Below are 24,779 nucleotides of genomic sequence, written 5' to 3' on the forward strand. Positions count from 1 at the left end.
TTAACAAGCTAGTTTGCTAACATACTACTATGTTATCATGCTAACAGTATGTTATACAGCACTTGCTGCATGATAGGGCAACAATATAAAGATTTGATTTGCTCTCAAATCAAGCCGCATGCACCACTTATCACACCACTTGCACAACTATCCTAAAACTACATTAACAGAAATCTTCTAAATTAGCATTACAAAACATTAATCAATACTCAATCTCCCACTTAACATTAATCTGTTGCCTTTGGCTTGCTCAGTTGGGGATATTTTGGGGATATTTAATTTAATTTTATCAATCAATAAATTCCTCTTGAAACAAACTTTGTTGTATTATTTTAATTTAATACTGTGAAGCTGCTTTGATACAATCTGTATTGCGAAAAGCGCTATACAAATAAACTTGACTTGACTTGACTTAATCTTGCACAAAAAAAACCCATTATATTACACTTAATTTTAGCATTTACTCTCCCATTCACGTGCCATCGGCAAAGCATGCTGGGAAATAGACATCCCAGCCGTTTCAGTTAAACTTAAGTTTGTTTAAATTAAAATAAATCATTTCATAAAACTCAAAACAATGAAACAGTTCAGTTTACTTAAAATATATCAGTTCTGTGAACTTGAAAGAAAAAGAAAGTGCTAAATACTCATAAAAGTTCATTTGACTGAACTAATTAGTTTAATTTAAGTTTGTCCTACTCAAACCAATTAATTATTTTGAGCATTAGGGTTTACAGTGATACGGTTGTTGGTTTATATTATTATAAAAGGCTCATTCACACCAAGAACAGAAACTATAACGATAACCATAATGATAACTATAGGTCCACAGCAGCATTAAGCCTATGTTTATTTGAAAAAACATCCGATAGTTTTTTCTTCCCTATTGTGACATAGATATAAGCTATCAGAGTGAAAAGGCTTCTCGAAAAAGAAAAAAAATGTAGGCCTATGCGAGCTATTTGCGATCGAACGCAAAGTTTTTGCGAGGGAACACAAAGTTTCTCGGCAGAACGCAAAAGTTTTTTTTTTTACGAGGGAACACAAAGTTTCTCGGCAGAACGCAAACGTTTTTTTTGCGAGGGAACACAAAGTTCCTCGGGGGAACGCAATGTATTTGCGATAGAATGCAAAAGTATTGACACATATTTTTTCCTTCAACTCATATTTTTATCTTCACGGTGTCCCTTTACCTCCGTAAAGAAAAATGAAGTGCATGGTTAATTCTCTTATAATAGCCTACATATTCTATAAAAAAATAAAAAAAATTGTTAATTTTGATTTCATGGAGACTTTATGATCTAGCAATTAGATAATTTGAACAAACTAAAAATTGACCGAATTATTTGTTGGCAGAGGTCGCGTAGCGGGGGCTGTGAGTAGAAAGTATTCAGAGTCACTATAACGGCGCCCATAGTCAGCTTCTATGAGTTTAAGGTCCAAGTGGGACTCGAGCGCTCTCTTGACAGGCCATTTAACAGCAGCCAAATGAACACAAGAAGCTCTTCATGAATGGAGGGTCGGGCACACCTCCTCAACCCCATTGTCCCAACGTAAAAATCCACTTAGGCACCCGGCGGTAATCAATTTAGACGCAGATGCGCGAGAATAAAAGATGAATGCGTTCTGTAATCCGCAACACCTGCTCCGCTGCCGGATCGGTAACGGCACTCCAAACAAAGGCTCGAGCTGGAGTTAAAGTGCTTAATTAAAAGGCCACTGATCAGCGTGCTATTTATAGGCGCGCGGCGGGGAGACTCTCCTGGGTTATTTCTGTTTTGGTGAGTCGAAAGGAAAACATCATTCGTTTCATACACACGATGGAGTGTCATAGCCTACATGAAGACTGCCCTACTGCTTGCCGTTTTTCCATTTAAGACGAGCCCTGTCAGAGCTGCTCTGCTGTCTTGTCTTATCTTTTTTTGAGGACTGGGAGACGTGCTTGGTTTCTCAATCGCGGGCTGATATTGCGCATGCGTGATCCAGCCGCGGCGCTGAGATGCAGCTGTGGGATGCGGAGAGGGGAGTCCCGGCTCTGCGTGGTCGATGTTAACCTCTTTCTGGGGCCGAACAAACGCTACGGGTGGTCTGTTCCCTGGAGACCGCCTTGAGGAGGGAGGAGAGAGCGCGCGAGGGAGAGAAAAGAGGAGGCGGGTGCTGTCTGCGCTCGTTACAACAGTCACCAACCTGTGGATGGTGGCGGCGCGTGCTGCGGATTAGATACAGTCTAGCGCTGGGGTCAGTGTGCGCGAGTCCGTCTCGAGGCGCGACAGTTGCCGCCAGGACCGCGACAACAAGTGCTCGACATGCGGTGCTTGTGAAGAAGAGCTCTGGCTGTATGAATGGCCCCGCTATGGAGGAAGTTCCGTTTCCCAGAGTCCGCACGCGGCGGAGGAAAAGTCGCTGCCTGGCCGGTGCATGTGAGCGCGAGTTTGACTGCAAGGAGCTCGAGACTCTCTTCCAGAAGTACAACCTGAAGCTCGAGCAGAACGCCACGCTCAAAGCGCTGGCCATCCTCATTCTCGCCGCGTCCGCGTTGGCGCTCGTGGAGCTGCTGTCCGCCGGCTCGCGCTTTACCGTTTCCAAGGGCTCGCACCCGGTCCACTGCGTCATCTTCACCTCACTCTTCATCGTCACCAACGTCAAATATCTGCAGGTCACGCAGCTGCAGCAGATCGCGCGACTCGCGCTGCTCTTCAGCTTCACGTTCGCGCTGCTCTGTTGCCCGTTTCCTCTTGCGCTGGGTCACGGGACACAGGGCGCGCTGGCACCTGATGCACCGAGCACAACACCTGAGCAAGGTGTCTGGCAGCTGATGCTCGTTACGTTTGTTGCCTACTCTCTGCTTCCGGTCAGGACGCTCTTGGCGATTTTGTTCGGTATCCTGGTGGCTACGTCGCATTTCATCGTGATGGTGACATCGGTTACGGCGCGTAGACCTTTCGTGTGGACACCGGTAAGTTGTGTCATTGAACATTCCATGTTCGTATTTCTTTTATTTGGCGTGTCATATATGGTAAAGCACTAGTGGTTAAGTGTGCTTGCTGGAGCATGAGGGCTGTGGGCGAACATTGCCGCACGTGCACACAGGTGGCGTGAAGAGCGCGCATCCTGTTTGACTTCAGCACCAACGAGGATGGACAGCTCCCAAAGAAAGGAGTCAGTCAGAATGAACTTCTTTTGTGGAAAAATATACCAAAAACAACAACAAATGAAATCAGCAATCATCAGAATCATTCAGGAATAATTTGGTAATTTTTAATTACAAAAAAAGGTGTGTAAGTTTACAACTTAATCATTTGTAGCTAAGCCAACATAAAATTAAGGAACTATCTGATTATATCACGGTGTGTATTGTAAATGCACATTTTAAATCACTTCCACCACTGATTTAATTAATTTAACTTTATTTTATTAAGAATATCAGAACTAAGGATATTTGGATATTTCCACAGCTTGTGGAGCTGTGAATCTTGTGCCAAACATAGTATAAAGATATATGAAACTATTTTTTTTTTAAAGAAAGGCAGTCGTTTTCTGTCATAGCACAACACATGACCGGACTACCCAATAGTGAAATACCCTTGAGTTTGAATAAAATACTGTAATTAAACACAATTGTCTGATATTACAGTGTTTTAAACAATTCACTCAAATTTATCCAGAACAGCTTTTACCATAAAAGTAAAAAAAAAAAGTGTCCATTGTACGTTTTAAATATTTGGGGTTGGAACTTTTCACACAGACATTTCATACAGACCTTTTCTTTTTAGTTGTCGCTTTTTCATGGCTTGAAAGATTTTTCACTTTTGAAAAATGAAAATTCTGTCATAATTTACCCTCATTCCAAAACTGTATGACTTTCTTTCTTCCGTGGAACAATATAATGAGGATATTTTGAGAAATGTGTTTTTATATCCGTATACAGTGGAAGTCAATGGTAACCAAAACTTTTAGGTTACCGACATTCTTCAACATATCTTTTTTTGAAAGTGTGAAATAATGAAAGCGATACAGTTATGGAACAACATGTGGATGAGTAAATGATGACATAATTTGTGAGTGAACTGTGTTTTCGCTGGGGTCAGATTGATTCAAAACCCAACCTGTGAGGAAACAGTGCAAGTCTCATGATATTAATTTTAATGCATTGATCTTTTATTTATTCTGGCAGACAGACACATTTAAGTTCAGCTTGTAACCTCTATGCCACTGATTTACTGAACACCGTGACAGTTTCACATGTCTCACTACATCCTCGCCGGATGCTAAGTGATGTTTGTGACAAACACTCACACAGAAATTGCAGCTTCCGTCATCAAAAACCGAACCTGTGAGAACAGGGACTGGATTTGTTGACCTATTAAGCCTTGATTTCTTTGAAAAGACAGACAGAGTGCCTATATCAAAACGCTCCACAGACCTTAAGCGAAGAGGATCGACATAAACTCATTAAAATCACCTGATCTAAAAATATCAGTGTGCCACTTCACATTAAAACGGCAGCATCTCACAGCATAATATACAGTATTTCATTATTGCACTCCAAACTTCAAGAACACTTCACATCTAGACACAAGTGTCACCGTTCACATGCTGAGTTAATGAGGTTTTTTTCCACAACCTCTCACTCACTGTCACAGAGTAACCTTGGTGCACATCACGCATTAAAATACAGGACGGTCAGCCGTTTATAAGCTGATTGCAATGGCTCTGATCTTGCAAGACTTTAAAGCATTTTCAGTGATCACCGATCAATAGCCAATACCCTTTTACCAAGCTGGCCACTTTGTTTATTACTTAATTTATACGGCTTGAAACTTAGCTAAAGATTTGTAGTAATGCCACGGCTTTGTTCTATTCAGCAAATGGCCTTCACTTTCAATTACAAAGGCCTGTTAAAAGAATGCATAGACCAGTTGAGGGGATTCTGGGTAATCTAATTTTCTGTTGCTCTATCAATGAACAATGCAAATCCCTTAATGGGCGCCTGTTTGATGTGTCTCAAAAGCAAGGCAATTGCTGATTCTTTCGCGCGCGCGTGTGCGTATTCAGTCGCAAATTGTTGCTTAACAAAACTTGTGTCCGTCTCCGCGCTCGAGTTTATCATCTCAGGACGGATTGAAAAAAATGAACTCACTGCCCCCTCTCTCGGCATATGTGTCCGTCTTGTCCTCAAGCTACTTTCTCTCCGTGCCCTCTTTTTCTTTCTTGTACACACACACACACACACACACACACACACACACACACACACACACACACTGAAAGTTCATATTCAGTTGCCAATTGTTGCTTAAATGTCAGAATCCTTCTCCATGGTCCGATAAACAGAGATGGTCACACAAATCCTGTTATTTTTCTCTCTCTGTGTGTTTGTAGCTGGTAGCAAATGCAGTGTTGCTGGTCGGCGTGAATCTGTCGGGTGTGTTTGTACGAGTCCTTACTGAGCGCACCCAGAGGAAGGCTTTCCTACAGGCCAGAAACTGCATCCAGCAGCGCCTGCAACTAGAGGACGAGAACGAGAAACAGGTCAGACTCGCGCGACACGTGCGTTGGCATACACTCAAACAAGCAGTTGCATGTTTTAGTTCAAATGATCAGCTGTTTCAATATCTCCCTCAAGTTAAAGTGGCAGTTTTGACAGGTAATTACCTTGCAAGATTGCTTTTATTCCCCCCGACTAGCTTAAAGGTCAAGCTTTCTTAGCAAACACATACACACAGATGCATGTACTCTAAGACACACAAAACAGTTATGAGATTGGGTCTGAGGTCAGGTGGTTGACTTAGTTGGTATTCAGGCTGTATACAACTATAATGACAATACAGTCCACCAAACGCACCTCAGAGCTTTAGCATTTTCATTTGGCTTACTAGCTTTAAAAGTCAACATGAACTCAAAATGGACCCTGATTATATTCCTTATTGTGCTATCAGTGTATGTTTTTGCAAAGGAAAAAAAAAGCCAGAAAAAAAGTTAAATTGGAATATGAAATGGAATGACGGGATGTGGAATTTACTGAATTGCAATTAAACAGGTATTTCTTTCTGGGAAATTAAATGTTCTTCTGTCTGGTTATAAATATCTCTGTCTATAAGACAGTTCAAATGAGTCAGTAAATATTTAAAAGAAGTTAATACTTTTATTCAGAAAGGTTGCAGTAAATTGATCAGAAGCGATAGTAAAGGCTTTCACACAATATTATTGTATTAACAGCAGAACTGTTTTCAATATTGATAAGAAGAAATGTTTCTTGAGCAGAAAATTCACATGTTATAATGATTTCTGAAGGATCATGTGACACTGAAGATTGGAGTAATGATGCTGAAAATTCAGCTTTGCCATCATAGGAATAATTTATATTTTACAATAATTTTGTAAAACAACACTTTTAATTTGCAATAATATTAATAACAATAGCCTAATATACAGAAATTGAATAAATAAATCAAATGGAAGAAAAGTTAAATAAATAAAACATTGCATAGTCTTTATGGATTAAATATACATTGATTCTTATTAAAGTTATTAATATTATATAGTGAAGAGCAGTGATTCTCTCGTTTTCTTTTGTTGTTTGATTAAGAATAAATGGCAGGTTTATTAGGCTGCATTCACTTTAAGACCGGATGCACTGACCTAATACACTGACAAGCATTTGATTACTTTACCAGCTATTATGTTCACTGAAGACATAACTGAATGCGTTTTAAGTTAAAAAGTCCTGAAGATGGATATTTTGTCATTTTTGCATGTATTTAAACGTTAAAAAAACGATCCCGGATCTCGCGGCCAGAAAGCCGCCTGTTTGAGACGCTTGTGCACGTGACATTACATGATTTGACTTATTTAGATGTTACGTATGGTGACAGCACTTCACTTTAAAGGAAAGAAACGGAAAGCGGCGTAATATCAAAATAAAAATCGAAACTAAAACACAGTCCTAAATCATAAATTCTTTAGAGCAAGGGGGCCCCTGGTGGTTCGGGGGCCCTACGCAACTTGTGTACTTTGCGTATAGGGAGGACCGGCACTGGCCACCGTGAGCTCTGTCGGGAGCACCTGCTTCGAAGTGGCTGCCACGTCAATGCACTTACCACGATGTGGACCGGGAAATTGAGCTGCCTCCCCAGATCGACTTGAAGCTCCCAGTCCGAAGCCAAGATGAACAGCCCGGCTGGTGTTCTGGAACCAGAGCCTGTTCTCGGCCAGGTGAACTGGAGCCTGTCGCGAACCGACTGCGTGTTTCCACAGACTTGAGGAGCGAACGGTGACGTAACACTACTATGTGTGGTTTACCTGCCTATAAGAAAAAATTGCGCATTCCGGTGTTTGCGCACTTCTGTTTTGCTGTTCACAGTACCGGGAGTGATTCGAGCAAACCGGCAGCTTGCATAAACTGCCGGTACTCTTATCTATCCTTTTTGGAGAGAAACTGAAACCATTGATTCACTCGCTCTCTCGCACGCTGGTTCTCTCTCGCGCGCATAGTTTTATAAATCTTTATGTAAAGAGCAATGTAGTGCAACGTTATTACATTTCTCAACGAGACATCAACAGTTTTTCTACGCCCGCTGCTCCCCGGCTCGGTTCGAAACCAGCAAATTTTTTAACCGATCTTTCTGGCCCGGAACTCCGCTTTTTATGCATTGGAAATGCGCGTAATGGTTCGAGAGCAGACAAAGTCCTGGAACCCACACCGGAATCGTGTCGGTAGAAAAGGGGTTAATGTGGCTGCTCCCCGACCCTGACAAAGGTGATGTTCCTCCGGTGGCAGCCATGCATGTTGTTGGTCATGGACTCTGCAATGGACTTTAGAACCTGATCGTGCCGCCAGGGCTGTTGGACAGCAGCTTAAGATGTGCTCAAGGGAACCCCTCCTAGGCCACAAAGGACATGCTGGTGAGTTGTTCCTACCCCAAATGTGGAGATTTGCTGGGCTAGGAAGGACATCATAGACGGCTTGGACCAAGAACCTGATCTGCTGGAGATCTGCCTGCCATATATAAATAATTTTCAAACAAGGCTCTCAAGCCGACATTCAGGAATAAATTGGAACACGCAGGAGATCACCAGGGTATAACTCACATCAAAACTTTAATGACATGGAATACAGAACTGAGGAAACTAAGGACTAAATACTAGATAAATCAAGGTAAAACAGTACAGATGTAGATCTAATTACTAACCAGACTAACTAGGAACACAGACAGACAAGCAAAGGGGGGCCATGGTGAAGACTTGGCTGTCGACTCCAGGAGGACAACTGATGGAGAAGAGGCCGATGGAAGTGGAGCACTAGGCGCAGACAAAGAGCCAGCAAGACCGGCCACACAATGTCCTTGGAGGCTGAGGCAGAGCCTCAGTGACAAGCGTCCGGGGTTGTGCCAGGGTGCCAGAGGACTGAGGTGTAGCCGGTGTGACTGAGGACCAAGGCAAAGCCTGACAGAGCCAAAGGGGTGGAGGGACGAAGCTTAGGTGAAGACCCGTAAGTCCATGGCGCAGGCAGAGTGACATCTGACCAAGGTGTAGACGAAGGGACAAGGTAGCCTGGTGGAGCTGTAAGGACGATAGTCCCAGCTGGAGCCGAGGGAGGGCGTAGCCGACAGGTCGGTGGGCCGAAGTGGAGTAACGGGATCGACAGCTGGAGGCGGAGCCAGGGGATCCTTTTTGGCTGGGCAGAACTGGAGACCAGAAAACCCGAGGCAAATCCACACAGGCCCTGTCCCAAATGGCGCACTTCATGCGGACTTTCGGTCTCGTGGACTTGAATTGCGCGTGCTCGCTGAGTCTACGAGTCCGTAGGCCGTCCCATTCAGCATTTTACCGCTCTGAAGTGTGCTCAGCAGCGCCCCCTTTGTACCCTTGAAGCGGTCTTCCACGAAGCCCGCACAGAAGCAGGCTCCACGCACTTTAACTACCCAGGAATCCTTGCGAAAGGCCAATCAGACAACAGATGGGAGGAGATTTCACTCATGGATAATGTTGACATGGCTGAGAAGAAAATATGACTGTTTTTATGACCTAAATGTACATTTTACCAGTTGTAACCTACCGTTTTATACAAACATTATGGTCATCGAGCAGTGGTTGATGTCTCAAACATAATAATAGCTTGTTTAATAATACGATCGCATTATGATTCATTAAATAAATAGAACCGAATGGCAGGGCTTTACTGAGTCATATGTAAACATAGTATGAATATTGAAACCTGTGAATTGAAAAAAATATGTTTAAATTATGTTTTAAAATTGTAATCTTAGTTCAAATGGAACATTATGTATTATTATGTACAACTGTATACATCATTTAAATAAGCATGGTTTATCTATTGTCTAATGCCCAGGTGATATGCACAATATCAAAATATAGAACTGTAAAATTAGGCTGTGTAGTGGACATGAGGATAAGACGTCGGAGCGCAAAAATGTGATTTCTCCTGTCCAACAACAACCAGACCGTTATTTCCGGCATGCCGATCGAGTCTGTCCCAAAAATACCTCTCAATGCGCCCTCGTGGACTCACGCCAAGGGCCCTATAGGTCTGCACTACATGATGTCACCAAAGTGTGGACTCTGAGGAAGTACACTAGTCCGGAGTGTGCCATTTGGGACAAGGCCACAATAGAGTGGTTTCAGAGGAGGAGCAGAGGGGCTAAAGGGCTCTGGGGTCCAGAGTGGGGCTGGTGATGTCATCCTCAGCGGGGCAGATCACCAGAGCACCTCTATGAGCCCAATCTTGAAAGAAACAGGACTTTTCTATACTTAGATCAAATTCCTCATTGTATCTGTTAGCATATTTGCGGGATGGACATTTCTGGACAAAACTGCACACACAGCAGATTGTGATGTGAACATTTTCTTGCAGCAGCAACCTACCTTAACAAGTAGATCCACCATCCCACTTTATTTCTCAGTGAGACTGCTTCCTTTAGCTGTCATTGTGGATTATATCAATGATAAGTATGTGAATCAAATAGCAACATTGGCATAACTTATCTCCCTTGCCGAGCTCAATTGCAGTGGATAATTACTGAATGATTTATAAATGAAGTGGAGAGGGGCATAAAGATTGAAAGATGCAAAACACACTCATACAAACTAAAGCGGAGAGGACACTTTCCCCTTGTTCCTTAGCGACTGAAATTGGTTATAATTGTTTGCACATGACTCATCCACCTCCTACCCAACAAACTCCCTGAATAGAAGGTAACACCACCCACTCTATACATCATACCAGGCTGTACCACACAACTCTCTTTCTGACACACAAACTCTCACACTCGCTTTATAGATGTGGACCAGTCTCTAATCTTTCCATTCGCACATTCAGATGATCTATCATTTATGTGCACAAAAGTGCACATTCAGCTAGAGTGGCTGATGTATTGATTTCAAAAGTTTGAGAGTTTCTGGGGCAGATGGATAAAATCAGGAGGTGGAGAATATTTGATATGTATGTTTTAGATTAAATTAAAAAACTAACCCCCGGTTTCACAGACAAGGCTTAAACCTAGTCCCAGGATAAAATGCATGCAAATTATTTCAAAATTTACTTTTATATGGTGTTTGCATATAAATGTGCCTTTGCAGTGTGTGGACACAACCACCATACAATAAAAAAAAAAAAAAACATTCACTCCATTTTTTTTTTTATCCTCAAAAAGCCGAAACATTCTCAATAATCAAGCCGTTTGGATTTTCTGAGTAATATGATGTCATATTGCTCAAGCTCCGCCCACGACTGCTGACGGACTGTCCCGTATTAGAATATTTCCGCCCTCAGCCATTTGTATACTGTCCGCCAAAGCAGCACTTTATGTGTCTTGTGTCAACATGCCCCATGGAAGAGAGGGGTGGGGTGAGCAGTTGCTCATTATCATTTAAAGAGACATGCACCGAAACGGGTCGCTGTGAACAGAACTGTTTTTGAGGAGGTAAAAGGGGTGTTGTTTTACACAACCATTGAGGAATTTTAACCAAAGTATGTTACAAACTTTACATGAAGACCCTAAAGAATCATTCCAACTTGTGGAAAATGGGCATCCGATGACCCCTTTAAATACTATAATCATAATTCTTAAAATATGTCAGTGCCATTGTTTTGTCTCAAGATGCACACCAGTAATGTTTTTTTTTCTTCTAAAGCACGTGTATAAAAGCTACTAAAATGACCTAATTGAACTAAGTTCAAATCCTGGTTTAGTCTAAGCCCTGTCTGTGAAACTGGGCCTAAGTGGGATAGGGGAGATCGGAGTCTTGTAACACATCGTTTTTAGTTTTTTGAGTAATTGTAGTATTATTTATAACAATAACTACAACAAGAATAATAATCCAATATGTGTTTTATTTAGAAATACAGTATATATATATATATATATATATATATATATATATATATATATATATATATATATATAAATTAATACTTTTGTTCAGCAAGGAGGCATAACAATAATAATTCATGAAGATGAATTGACCATAAAGACTTTTTATAATTTTACAAAAGATTTCTTTTTCAAATAAATGCTGCTCTTTTGAACTTTCTATTCATCAAGGAATCCTGGGGAAAAAAATGCATTGCAGTTTCCACAACAATATTGAGCAGCTCAACTGTTTTCAACATTGATGATATTAAGAAATGTGTCTTGACTGCATAATGATTTCTGAAGGATCATGTAACACTGAAGACTGGAGAAATGATGCTGAAAATTCAGCTTTGCCATCACAGGAACATTTATTTTAACAGTTATTTTACAGCATTTTTGGTCAAATAAGTATATACAGTTGTAAAGATATGAAGTATATACACAGCACAACTTTATAACTTTGTCAACAAGGAATAATCTATATGTTGCAGACTGTAATGTTCACTGGTTTTAAATTTCACAGTCAACGAAAGAGGCGTAGGCAATTACAGTCATGCTGCTAATTATACAAACTTTCTACACAACTCTCAGCTCAACTTTTGAGTTAAGGCAATTGACAAACCGACCCATTGGGCTTTTAACACCGGTGGCATGGCTCGCTGGGGTTTGCTCATCGAGAAAGCATTTATCACCTGCTTTTAGTAACGCGTGGCTTGGCAATGAACTGTATGCGTTTCCACGGAAACTTACCTTTGCCATGCCAACCAACTCCAAAGCTCAAAACTGTGATTACAGAGATTGGCCACTTTATAGCTATCAGCGAGTAGATAAAACACATACAGATAACAGAAGTGGCCATGTTTTAAACTAACAATATCATAACGCAATGGCCAGCACAAACATTTTATGTGGGTTTTTTTTTATAGAGATACTCACTTATGACATAATTTTAAAGGCCAACCGGAAGGCTATGGCTTCCCTTGGAAATTTCCATGTCTGTGGTTAACATTACTTGATGAGGCTTTAACATTTTGTTCTTTAACAACATCTAGCTAGTTCTGTCGTTACCAATGCAATTCAAGGGAACTTGCGACCATAGTTGGCTAATGTTTTTGGGAAACTCACCCCAGAAAGTTTGAAGAAGTTTTAAAAACTTTGGTTTTCAAATGTTTTCCATTTGAAATAGTTAAAAGTTAAAAGTAAAGCTTTAGCACATTGCTAGCATGAATTAGCATGTTGCTAACATGAATTAACATGCTTTTACACATTACTAGCATAAATTAGCACATTGCTACCATGTTTTAGCACATTGCTAACATAAATTACATGTTGTGTGTCCAATTTGTCATTTATAAAAAAAAAAAAAAAATTTGTTGCATTTGTTGAATTGTTGAAAACACATCCCTCATAAAGTTGGTTGAGTGAATGTCAAAAATCAATTAAAGGTCAGCAATTATGACCAATTAGAGAGTTTTGATGTGTTTGTCATATTTGGTCACTGCAAAATTCCCACAATTCCATTTGTGTTATTTTATAGTTTTAAGGCTTTATATTATTTTAAAATATTGGAATAGTAGTGATAAAAATGAGTAAATGAATTCTAAAGAGTATTATAATAATTTATCCTTTAATTCATATTAAACTTGATTGATGACACTCAAAAAACTCACTATTTATCCCAAAATGTAATGGACATATTCAACAGGAACGCCTCCTAATGAGCCTGCTGCCCAGGAATGTTGCCATGGAGATGAAGGAGGACTTTCTGAAGCCACCAGAAAGAATCTTCCACAAGATATACATCCAACGGCATGACAACGTCAGGTATAGAAGGAGCCAGAGAGAGAGAGATTGTTTCAACCAAGCCATTCATGTTGAAAACCCATTCCATGAATGAGAGAGGAGAGCACTACATTACTAATAGACTAGACCGACAGTGTCAATTCAATTGTACTTAAATTGTGATTGCGAATACTGAATCAGTGAGTCAATAAGAGTCAACAACACTCCACTCACGCGCAGTCGTCTAAGTTCCTGAGTCTGGCTCCCAACCAAAGCTCGCACAGCATGTACGGCGCCTACAGCGCTAGTGCTATCAACTCAAGAGCTGCTCAATTAACCCACGCTGCCCACACACGCAGAGAGATGCAGAGTGAGAGATGGAGCAAGTGCTGGGGGGCAAATTCACACAATAGCACATACACACATATGCCATCCCTAAAGACCTGCTCCAACGAAGCGATTTGGGAGTGAAAGATGATGCATACAAGTAACTTTTCCATGACCCACTAACTGTCTAAAAGATGAGGTTAATGAAGGCCCAGCTCCAGTTTAAGGATGAAAGGTGGGCTGTAACTACGAGCTCTGTAAAAGCTATATGTTAGAACTCTCATTCATCTCTCACTGCCATATTTGCTTAGTTTCGAGGTTTTGAGTCTGTAACCTTAGTCAGAAATGTGATGTAACCAATGAATCTGGAGCCTTTTGTTTATTATAGTTATTATAGTTTTATTTCGAACTTGTCCTATTAATTAGTTTTTGATTATAGTTCACTGTGAATGTTAGTTTAATTTTTTTCCAATTTTCAATGATTGACTTCTCCAATCATTTAGTCCAGTTCCAGCCATTTTCCCAATTGTCCAGCCAAATTCCGAATTTCCATTTTTCTTATAATTAACATCTTTCATTTACTTTCGTTTAATTTAGATTTTATCGCAGCATTACATTTTAATGTTAATGAAGGTGTGTTATAAAGTTTATAATAATATTTACTATATATTCTGTAATAAGTAATCTAAAGTAAAACTAAAATGAATGTGTGGTAATTCATATTACTGTTTTATTATATTTTAGTTTAGTTGAGGTTGGCATGAAAAGAAAATGTACCTTTTTTTATTTTCTATAAGCATGTTATTTCATTTTGGACCTTTTTAATCTTTAAATGATTTTAATGAAAATGATTAAACTGGATCTTCCGGTGAAACGGCAGACTGCTCTCTGGTGACGTATGCTGGACTTCTCCAATTATTTAGTCCACTTCCCACCATTTTCTTACAATCAACATCAAGCTCGCGTTCAAATCTGCTTCCATCCAATCAACAACTGATGGATGGAGCCAAGTCCCCGCCCTAAATTTCTTATTTTTTCAAGAATGTTCGTCAAAATGTTTTTATTGTAGATTTGTTACTACTTCCGTTTCATCGCAACTTCAACTAAAGTATTTTGACATGCTACATTGACATACTGACATGCTAAATTAATGATACAACACTGATTAGTTTATTGGACTATACTAACCAGCCAAACCTTGACACCTCAGGTGGGTTAAACTCACTCAATAAATGATTGGGTGAGCCAAGAACCCCCCGGACCCCTGGCCTGGGTTAATCTGACTACAGATTGTAATGTTTTAATGAAAAAAGGCCAACAGACTCAGTAGACGCTGGGTGATTCATATTGCTTTTATAGTCCTGTGCATGTTTCTGATAAAACACAGTTTTCTGGCTTATCCCTAAGCTATTACAAAGAACAGTGTAAGGTTTGTTGTGAATCACCGTAACCTGTTCCTCTCATTCTGTGCAGCATCCTGTTTGCAGACATTGTTGGGTTTACCAGTCTAGCATCACAGTGCACGGCCCAAGAGCTGGTTAAACTACTGAATGAGCTCTTCGGAAAATTTGATGAGCTCGCTACAGTAAGTAATACTATTGGCATGTATGTGTTGAGAGAAAGGAAGAGATTAGCAAATCACAATAGAAAGCTTGAGTCAATGGGCATATGCAGTACCTTATATGATTGCTCACAGTCTGACGACAATATGCTAAACAGCATTATAATCATAATCCCTATTAGTGGCCACAGCTTCTCATAGAGTCCCTCTGTACAATTTTTCTCAATCCTCAGAGAGGAAGCATTTGAGTTAGAGCAATAATAACAATGGACAAAAGACTTCTGACTGAGAAAAATCCAACCTGCATTTACATAAATTACATGTCAAGTGATTTGGTTGAAAAAACACCACTTCCTCTAAAGCAACTTGCCAACTGTAAAATAGCATATACAAACAGGAATACTAGGGTATTGTGGGTGGTTGCTAAGGCATTGCTATGTGGTTGCTAAAGTGTTCTTACGCTACATCCAAAATCGAATACTTCCCTACTATATAGTATGCGAAAAACATTACGCCATCAGAGTAGTATGTCCAAATACATAGTATGCAAAAAAACAGTTGGTGGAAAGTACCTGGATGACCTATTTCTTTCACCGAGATTCTGAAGTGCGCATTCGATGGACACTTTACTCTGCCATGAGGCCACGCGAGAGGATTTATGAATGGCAGTGAAGCGACGCAACTAGTTGGTCACGTGACAACATGGCAGATTTATTCATGCTACCCGTAGTCATACTATATAGCAGTGGCGATTGGTAACTTTTTTTTTTTTACTGGGTATGCTGGGTGGCGCTTTGTCAAAAATGCACCTGGTGCAGAAAAGATACGTTGGATAAGTTTATAAGCGAGATGCTCGCGTTCACTCTATACAGGGTGTTAGCTGCTCAGTTGCTTACTCTCATAACACAGAGCAACACAGCTAAAGTATTCCTAATATGTTTGACCTTTTATTGAAAGTAGCCTACATTTACCTGTTGAAGCCTTCACAAGCTTTGAAAAATAAGTTAACAAACGCATAGACTATCGAGTAACAGCCTCGTATAGTTACAGTAGGTCTGATTACAGTAGGTCTGTCTTCGTTAAAAGTAAATTTCCTTATGGAGAAAATGAAATACTATGAAAATAGTTTCAGTTATGACTTTTTTTTATTTTTTTTTTACTTTGTATCAAATACAATGTGATTTTCGTTGATCGAGATCTGGCAGCAGCATTACATTTTTCCTCTTGGGCGAGCGATTCACGGACAGCTTTCTCTGTGTTTGAAATCCCTCATATGCCAGCAAACCAATGAGAACGTGGGACAATGATGACAATTCATAACAACAGAGTGTAGGCGCCAAAGCTGCTGTGGATTGCTTACCTGAAACTCTCTGTAACTGGTTTGAAGAAAATTTCCGTTGTTTGCCAAATAAATAAATGACAGAGCCCCATATAGAACATACATTAAAGTATGTTCAAATTAAGTAAGTTTCAGACTAAAGTAAGTTCAAATTCAAATCTAGTAACTACTCAGACAGTATGTGATTTCGGACACACCGTTAGTATTTTTAGCTCTTTGCTATGTTGTTGATAAACTGTTCTGGTTGTTGCTAGGGCATTACTAGGTACTTGCATGCTATACATGGTTGCTTACTTGACTATGACAACACAGCCCACTGCCAAGTCTTTGGCAACACTTTAGATAATTGCAATTAACATGCATTAAGTCTTCTTGAAAAAAAAAATGTCCTCGAAAAAATGCTGTGTTGTCTCAACCCATGTTTGAGTCAAATATGGACAAACCCAACTGTTGGGTTTAAACATTTATTTTAAAATTTTTAACCAATTATTGGGTTTGTCCATATTTGACCCAAACATGGGTTTAAAAACCCCCAGCATTTTTTAGAGTGTACATTTATTTTTCACTCAAGTATATTCTTTTAAAGTATATTATGTATGTAATTATACTTTAAAAGTGCACTAAAATGTACTTTAAAAAAAAAGCGTTATTGTCTCTTGCCTGTTCTATCATCCACCAGATCACTTAGAAAAGTACAGGGTGTTTCAAATAGATGGACCCAACTGGGTCACCATCTTGTGAACAACTGAGGCTAGAGGCTGTTGGTGCGCCGGGAGAGGTATCTTGCAGCGGCCATTGAAACTCTATGCCCCGTTCTTTCAAGTGGTGAGGGTTTCATTCATGTGTGGTTTGTGGAGGCGGAGATATAGTGATTTCAAGTCGGGTCCATCTTGTTGAAACACGTTGTATTTGCCAACCTTGTCCTGAACAAACCACATAATTTGAGATGTTATCTGGTATCATTCATGTTCAAAGAATAAACTGTGCAAGACAGGTTACTCACAGAAGTTTGATAGAATGTTAGGGTTTTTTTCAGATCCCTAACAAAAGTAATCGAGATTCTTTTCCTAGCAAACACCAATAAATATTTCAGCAGCCCCTCACAGTAAATGCTAAATTACCATCCTGACAGCTGTGATTGTGTTTGCACTTATCAAAGGTGCTGCCTGTGATCATACAGAAGTATCTTTGATGTACTGTAAATTACAACTACAACTTTTACTAGAGGCTTTTGCATTATTTGGATGTTCTTCGTGGATTGTAATTATTTTTCCTCCAATAAGTAAAAACTGTTTAATGTGCTGGTGTTGAAAGAGACTAGCTCCAAATTTTCACTTTAATAATTTTCCTTTTCTTCAACAATTTCATGGCTCAGTCTGATTTTCTGTATCCCCAAGTCAGCAAGTGTAAGTCTTTATTAAATACAGTCTGTTCCAAAGAAAAGTAAGACTTCTGTGACATGTAGCTCTCTGTAAAAAAAAAAAAAAAAAAAAAAAAAGGTAGAATCAGGTAGAATTCAGTTTGAAATTCAGTCAACAGTTGGAAATGATTGGCACAGATGGTGTTTGTGTGTGTGTGTGTGTGTTTGTGCTTTTGAGCCCTGTGGTGCCAGATGGTGCATCTCTCATAAAATAGAGCAATTGATCTGTAGAGAGTTCCTTTTTTTTTCCTGTCTTTCTGTTTGTCTCACTCTATTTAGTCTAAAGTGTCTCATTGATTTGTTTAATTAATGTGAATGGTATAATCCTGATAATGCATTTGCAAAAGGTTAGGCCTATTTGTATCAGTATCTATAGTTTAAGAACAAATTTGGGTAACACTTTGTTTTAAGGTGACGTAGTTACACGTTACTACATGTACTTACTATTGTAATTACAGTAAATTATGCATAATTACAAGTAACTACCACTAAACCAAATCCTAACCCTAACCGTAACTCTATAGTAATTACATGTAGTTAATTAATATGACTCATTACTTATTTGAGTTAATACAATGTAACTACATCACGCCTAAAATAAAGTGTAACCCAACATTGTGAAGTGGAAATTCCAAATGTGATAAAGCTTCTATATTCTCAACTCAATTGGAAAAATGAATAGAAACTACTCTACTGTTCAAAAGTCCTATGCTCACCATAAGGCTGCATTTATTTGATAAAAAATACAGTAAAACAGTAATATTGTGACATATTACAATTTAAAAAACAAGCTTTTGCAATAGACTTTATCCATTTTAATACAGAAAAATATATTTGTTAAGGCCCATTCATACCAAGGATGATAACTATAAAGATAACACGGAGGAACGATACTGCTGGAATAACTTTCGAAACGATTTTTCAGGTGATGAACGATACAAACATTGACAGCCAATCAGAAACCTGGCTACTTCAAAGAACTCAAGCATTTAAAAGCAGCGCAAAACTGCAGTACGCAATTATAATAAACAGAATGTTATCTCTAAAATAGTTATAGTTGAAGTTAAATTTATAGTTATCAGTCTTGGCGTGAACAGGCCTTTAGACTTAATGCAAGTTCCACATAAAGTGACAAGCACACAAACAGCTTATAATAAAAACAAACATAGAAGTGGTATTTTAATAGCCAAATAAACTCTCATCTACATTTTTTAACTGACAAAGCAGGACACTTCCTAATGGTTTGTCTCAGAAGTACTATGATCATACTTTTCCTACTCATAAATTGTGTAAATACCGTATTTCAGAAACCAGATTCTGTATAACCTGGTATATGTGATATTTATGAACCGCATCACTGACTTGGTTTCAACTGCACATCCCTTTTATTGGCTCTATGTGTCTCTTGAAAAACTCCCATCGTGCTTTTGTGTGTCTGATTGGCAGGAAAACCATTGCAGGAGGATTAAGATCTTGGGAGACTGTTATTACTGTGTGTCTGGCCTGACCCAGCCCAAAACGGACCACGCTCACTGCTGTGTGGAGATGGGTCTTGACATGATCGACACCATCACGTGAGTCAATGTTTGTGGCCAAATCTCATTTCGTTTTAACATCAGTCACTTGAGCCAACTAGTAGGAGCTACCATCATCTGACAGGCTGTATTTGAAAGCTATAGTGATTTTGTGTGGGAATGTGTGTGTGTGTATGTGAGAGACCTGCTCCACTATATTCATTTCTCTGCTCTGAATTCTAAGGCGGCTTTCGCTGCTGCAGTCTCTTATCACCTCACACAGGTGATAGAATATGCGCACACACACAGGCATGCACGGACAAAAAACTCTCTCAGAAACACATATCTCTCACTCTCACACACACACTTTCGATCTCACATTAGTGTAGATATCCTGCTTTGTGCTGGTAGCAAACAGAAAAGAAATTCCTCCTGCCAAAGCCCCCTCTCTCTCTTCAATCATCAGATCCGGCATTAGAGTGAGAGGTGAGGAGAGAATAAGAAGCTTTTAAAAAAGGGGAAAAAACCTGACTCTAGTTTTCTAGATGGAAATATAGCGTTCAGGGTTCCCACGCTTTTCTTCAATTATTTTCTAGGACATTTTCTATTGTTTGTAATGTTGTTTGTTATGGTGATTATTAGGGGTGTAACGGTAGGCTACACAGAAGTCACGGTTCAGTAGGTTTTGGGGTCACTGGTCAATATGAGTTTGGTACAACAGAAAAACAACAACATATCCACAATGCTAGGTTTCTTTTCATTTATTTTGAACAGACAGTAGTGTAAATTACAGTTTATTTATTACAGACTCCTTTAGTGTATAAAGCACTAAGCAGTAAACAGAATGTGCACTCTTGCATAGGTCATATATTTTTTTGTAGGGCTGATAAAAAACAGAAGTGATTTGGTCACAGTCGGCTGCAAAACTGAAAAGCATCTCTTGTGTTGTGTAAAAGTACAAAATAAATAGAATAATAAATAGGAAAATAAAACTTGTGCAGAGATTAGTTTTTGCTTTTTTCTGCCTAGCTCTGGTGATTGGCACATCTGGATGATGTCGTCTGCCCACCACCCCCCTCATTATAACAGCGGAAACAGCTGAAAAATACTCTGTCATTTATAGTAATGCAGCTAAGAGTAAAACATCATTCGAAACTGTAAAGGGTCTATTTTTATTTGTGTACACTCACAATAAAACAAAACATTGTGCTTTTGTAAAATAAAGAAAACAAAGAGGATACTGCTCTCTGCCCTCCCGGTTTCCATTCCGTGAAGTTAGTGGAGCTGGAGCACGTCCCAAAAATGTATCGAAACTCAGTGTATTGGCTACTAGCAAGTTCTTCCATGCCAATTTCTTCAATTTTTCTGTTGTGGAGGTTAGCTAACAGTGTTGCATTACCTCACACCCCCTTCTGGACTGGAGTGTGGATTGCTGTGACTGACTGTATCTGTTGTCTGACTTTATGCACCGAACCGCGACGTCCATACCGTGACGGTTCGGGACAAATACATGTATCGTTACACTCCTAGTGATTTCAGTACATGAGGATTTAAAATCAATTTAATGTCTATTTGTTATAGATCTTACCGTGAAGGATTTATCCATGGATATGTTTTATTTTTATTTTTTGTATTATTTATTTACTATAACTGATGGATAGTAAATATGATCCCCTTTTTTTTGTCCTTTTGGATAATCCATTTCACTCAGATGTACAGTACGTCATTATAAGGAAGAAAAGTTATTTGGCTTCTTCTGTTTCATCTTTAAAAAACATTCGATTCCGGTTAATCTTTTGATTTGAATCAAAATTCAGACATTACTATGGATTACAAGAAAGTTTTACTTAAGAAATATTCAGCCAATAAGATATTTTACAGCAGATTATAACTAAAAGTTTACTATTTCCATTACTTTCCTAGTTTCCAGGTCTGGTAATCCCAAATGTACAATTCCCTAATATATCTGCATTTTTGTTGTTTTATTACCCTATTAAATAACACCCACTTAATTAGTCATGGGTGTCAAATGTGCCTGTGGCCATTTCTTCAATTGCATCTGTAACCAAAAACATTTGCTCTTTTGTGATGTGTCATCCACACCAGTAAGTGTCAGTATAAAGACCACTAATGTATTAAAAATGGTAACTTAAACAAAATGTACCTTTTTGTGAATATGTGTGTAATCAGGTCTGTTGCGGAAGCAACCGAGGTGAACCTGAACATGCGTGTGGGTTTGCACACGGGCCGCGTGCTGTGCGGGGTTCTGGGGCTCCGAAAGTGGCAGTATGACGTCTGGTCCAATGACGTCACACTGGCCAACATGATGGAGGCAGGAGGACTGCCTGGGTCAGTCACACACCACATTCATCATAATCAGATATTAAACGATCATACAACATGTAACGTGGAATATCATTCCTATATGAGTAGAAATATAGTGTGATTTATTTGCCCTTCCCTCAACAGGAAGGTTCATATCACCAAGGCAACGCTGGAATGTCTGAATGGAGATTACGAGGTGGAGCCGGGCCTCGGCCACGAGAGACACGCTTTCCTCAGCAAACACGCCATCGAGACTTTCTTCATCGTACCCTCACACAGACGCAAGGTACAAACACATCATCATTACATCGTAGACAACATGAATAAACTCTTGTAAAGCATTTTACTTCTGTAAGGTGGTGTTTTTCTTGATAATACAAACTGTACTGTAAATAACGTAAGAGGGAAAGTCTTGGTTACTGATGTAAGCGGCGTTCCCTGATGGAGTGAACGGAGACCTTATGTCAAAGTCTGACAAATTGGGTCTCACTTAGGAGACCCAATCAGCTCTGAGTTATAGAAAAGCAAGGCAATGGAACCCGGAGTGCCGAATGACACGCTGGGTCCCCTGAGAGAATGGACCCGCGCCATAATCTGACAGCTCGACAGCACACGGCATGCTAGAGGAGTGGGAGGTCCGTGGGGACTGGCCCAGCGGAAGCGCTCCCACGGTAACCCTCAAGTCTCCCAAAGTGTTAACCAGATTTAATGCTCTGCCTTGAGCAGAGGCAGTGGGCTGGCTAACAGCAGATGGGACTCACGAAAAATGGGCCTTCACGAAGAAGGAGAGTCGCGACTGCAATGCTGACATGGTCATGCTCTCGCAGTGAGAGCATGAACCATCAGCGAACGCCACAATCTCAGCATGCTCGCGGCCCAGACATGTGAGATAGCGATCGTGGCTGTCGGATGAGGACAGGAAATGAACGCATCCAGAAACACACGGACGGAAAGGCATCTTTCAAAAGACGTTCGCCCTCCGTGCTTGATCTTTTAAGGAAGCTTCTTTTGTGCCAAAGCACCAATGGGGAATCGCTGCACTTATAACTGTGCACTGGCTCAAAGGCGGAACACCACTGAATGCTCTTTCTCCCCAGCAAGAGAGATCTCGCTCGATGGTGTTTTAAGCCCCCAATGGCTCCTTAGAGGCAGCTAACCCTACCCTCAACCTTAAACCTACCCATCCCCTCGCTGCCTGGAAGGCGCCGTTGGGGGCTTAAAACACCAAACACCAGAGATCTCCTCTTGTTTGCCAGCTCTTTTAGATCAGGAAACGCTATTTTTGAGGCAATTGGAAGAGAGTGAGCACAAAAATCTGAATCAGTGTATGCGTGCTGCCATCTTAAATACCTTATATACAAGCCACATCTTATATATATATATAGTGGCTTGGCATGCAAATTCCACTCGCAAATTCCATTGGCCATTTTTTTCTACAACTCAGATGTGATTGGGGCTCCCAAGAGAGACCTCATTTGTAAGTCATCAACATAACGTCAAACGTGACTGACAGATAGGGAACTTGATTTTATCCATCAGAATTTGACTGGATTGTGAAAAGTGGATATATCTAAGGCTGTGCTATAATTGGTTGGATTTTTTTAAAGTTTTTTTTTTGGTTACATTGACATTAAAGAATTAGGAAAAGTAATTTTAGTGGTACAGGAAATGATTGCATTTGATGAACAATTACTGAGAACAAAACTGAGAACAAAACAAAATTTAAAAACTCTAATGCTGTTTTTAAAGAGCCACGGACGATGAGCAGTTTTCTTTCCTGTGTTGACTCGTTTCCTATTGAAACAGGAAGCATTTAAATAGCAAATAGACTTTATTTACATTACAGCCACACTCTTAAAATGAAAGGTTCTTTTTGCTTCTTAGTGTGAAGAGCATTTTAAAAATAGAAAGATTTAATTGGACAAATATTTGTTGTGAACATTGAACTTTCTATTCATTAAAGAATCCTAAAAAAATGATCATGGTTTCCACAAAAAGCAACAACTTTTCAACATTGATAAAAATAAGAAATATTTCTTAAACAACAAATCAGCATATTAGAATGATTTCTGAAGGATCATGTGACACTGAAGACTGGTAATGATGCTAAAAATTTAACTTTGACATCACAGCAATAAATTACACTTTAAAATAGAAAACAATTATTTTAAATTGTAATAATGTTTCACAATATTACAGTTTTTACTGTATTTTTGATCAAATAAATGCAGCTGTTTAGCATTAAAGACTTTCAAAAACATTTAAAAAACCTGACTTTATACACTAGGGATGTAACGGTTCAAATGACTCACGGTTCGGTTTTTATCACAGTTTTAGGGTCAAGGTATCGGTATGTGCTATGTTCAGGGAAAGTCTACTACTGTCAAATAAAAATAAAGAAAATAAGAACAAATAATCAAACTACAAGCAACAGCACAAATAAATTCAATAGAGCAAAAGGTTGCACTTTATTTTACTGTATGTGCACCTACGTGTACTTACAGTCTACTTACCTATAAGTACAGTTATTGCAATTACTATAATAAGTACATAGTATGTACATGGGGAACTGGACTGTAAAATAAAGTGCTAAAGAGCATAGATACAAATAAAATGGTGCTTTTCAGGTTTTTCAGTTATCTAACAGTAGTTTTCAGGTACAGAAAATTTGAGTAATCAATTGAAGTAAATGCATATAATCTTTACCGTAGAAATTAAATAAAGATCAATCATTATTAAAGTTACAAAAGCTATTCAGTCAAGAGCAGTGAGTGATTTCCTTGTCTTTTGTTGTTTGATTAACAATAAAACACAGACAGCAGAAATATTAGGCTGCTGTCACTTTAAGACAATGCACAGATCCAAAATACTGACAGTGTACACATGCGTTGTCTTTCTCGACTGTTTACATTCACTTAACATTACTTATATGTTTGCTAAGATACTCGACAAGGCGGGCATGTTTGTGTGAATTTGTGTGAAGAAGCCATAATGCGTACCCATCAAAAGAAACATAGATACATTAGCCTAACTCTGTCTGTCTGTTTTACTTGTTATTTTCAAAATAACATATGCATGTCTGAGAGATGAGTACAATGCAATAAAAATGATCCACATGCACCACAAAACCAGTCAC

The 24,779-nt window shown here is 39.4% G+C and overlaps 1 protein-coding gene across 2 annotated transcripts in view; it reads left to right on the plus strand.

The window, feature by feature from the left end:
• The first annotated feature begins 1,114 nt into the window (after window positions 1-1,114).
• adcy1a (adenylate cyclase 1a) overlaps window positions 1,115-24,779 on the plus strand; it is a 48,535-nt gene continuing 24,870 nt past the window's right edge. The window contains exons 1-7 of one of the 2 annotated variants that reach the window (XR_014200097.1): window positions 1,115-2,956; window positions 5,383-5,532; window positions 13,081-13,199; window positions 14,958-15,069; window positions 19,251-19,378; window positions 21,509-21,667; window positions 21,788-21,929. Coding sequence is in view for 1 of the 2 variants with exons in the window: in XM_082146780.1 (XP_082002906.1) it covers window positions 2,339-2,956; window positions 5,383-5,532; window positions 13,081-13,199; window positions 14,958-15,069; window positions 19,251-19,378; window positions 21,509-21,667; window positions 21,788-21,929 (1,428 nt within the window). In the remaining variant the exon portion in view is untranslated. The remainder of the gene's footprint in view (window positions 2,957-5,382; window positions 5,533-13,080; window positions 13,200-14,957; window positions 15,070-19,250; window positions 19,379-21,508; window positions 21,668-21,787; window positions 21,930-24,779) is intronic. The other variant, XM_082146780.1, reaches the window with a different exon arrangement.

The sequence above is a fragment of the Leuciscus leuciscus genome (genome assembly GCF_965113295.1).
Source record: "Leuciscus leuciscus genome assembly, chromosome: 19".
NCBI classification, from domain to species: Eukaryota; Metazoa; Chordata; class Actinopteri; order Cypriniformes; family Leuciscidae; genus Leuciscus; species Leuciscus leuciscus.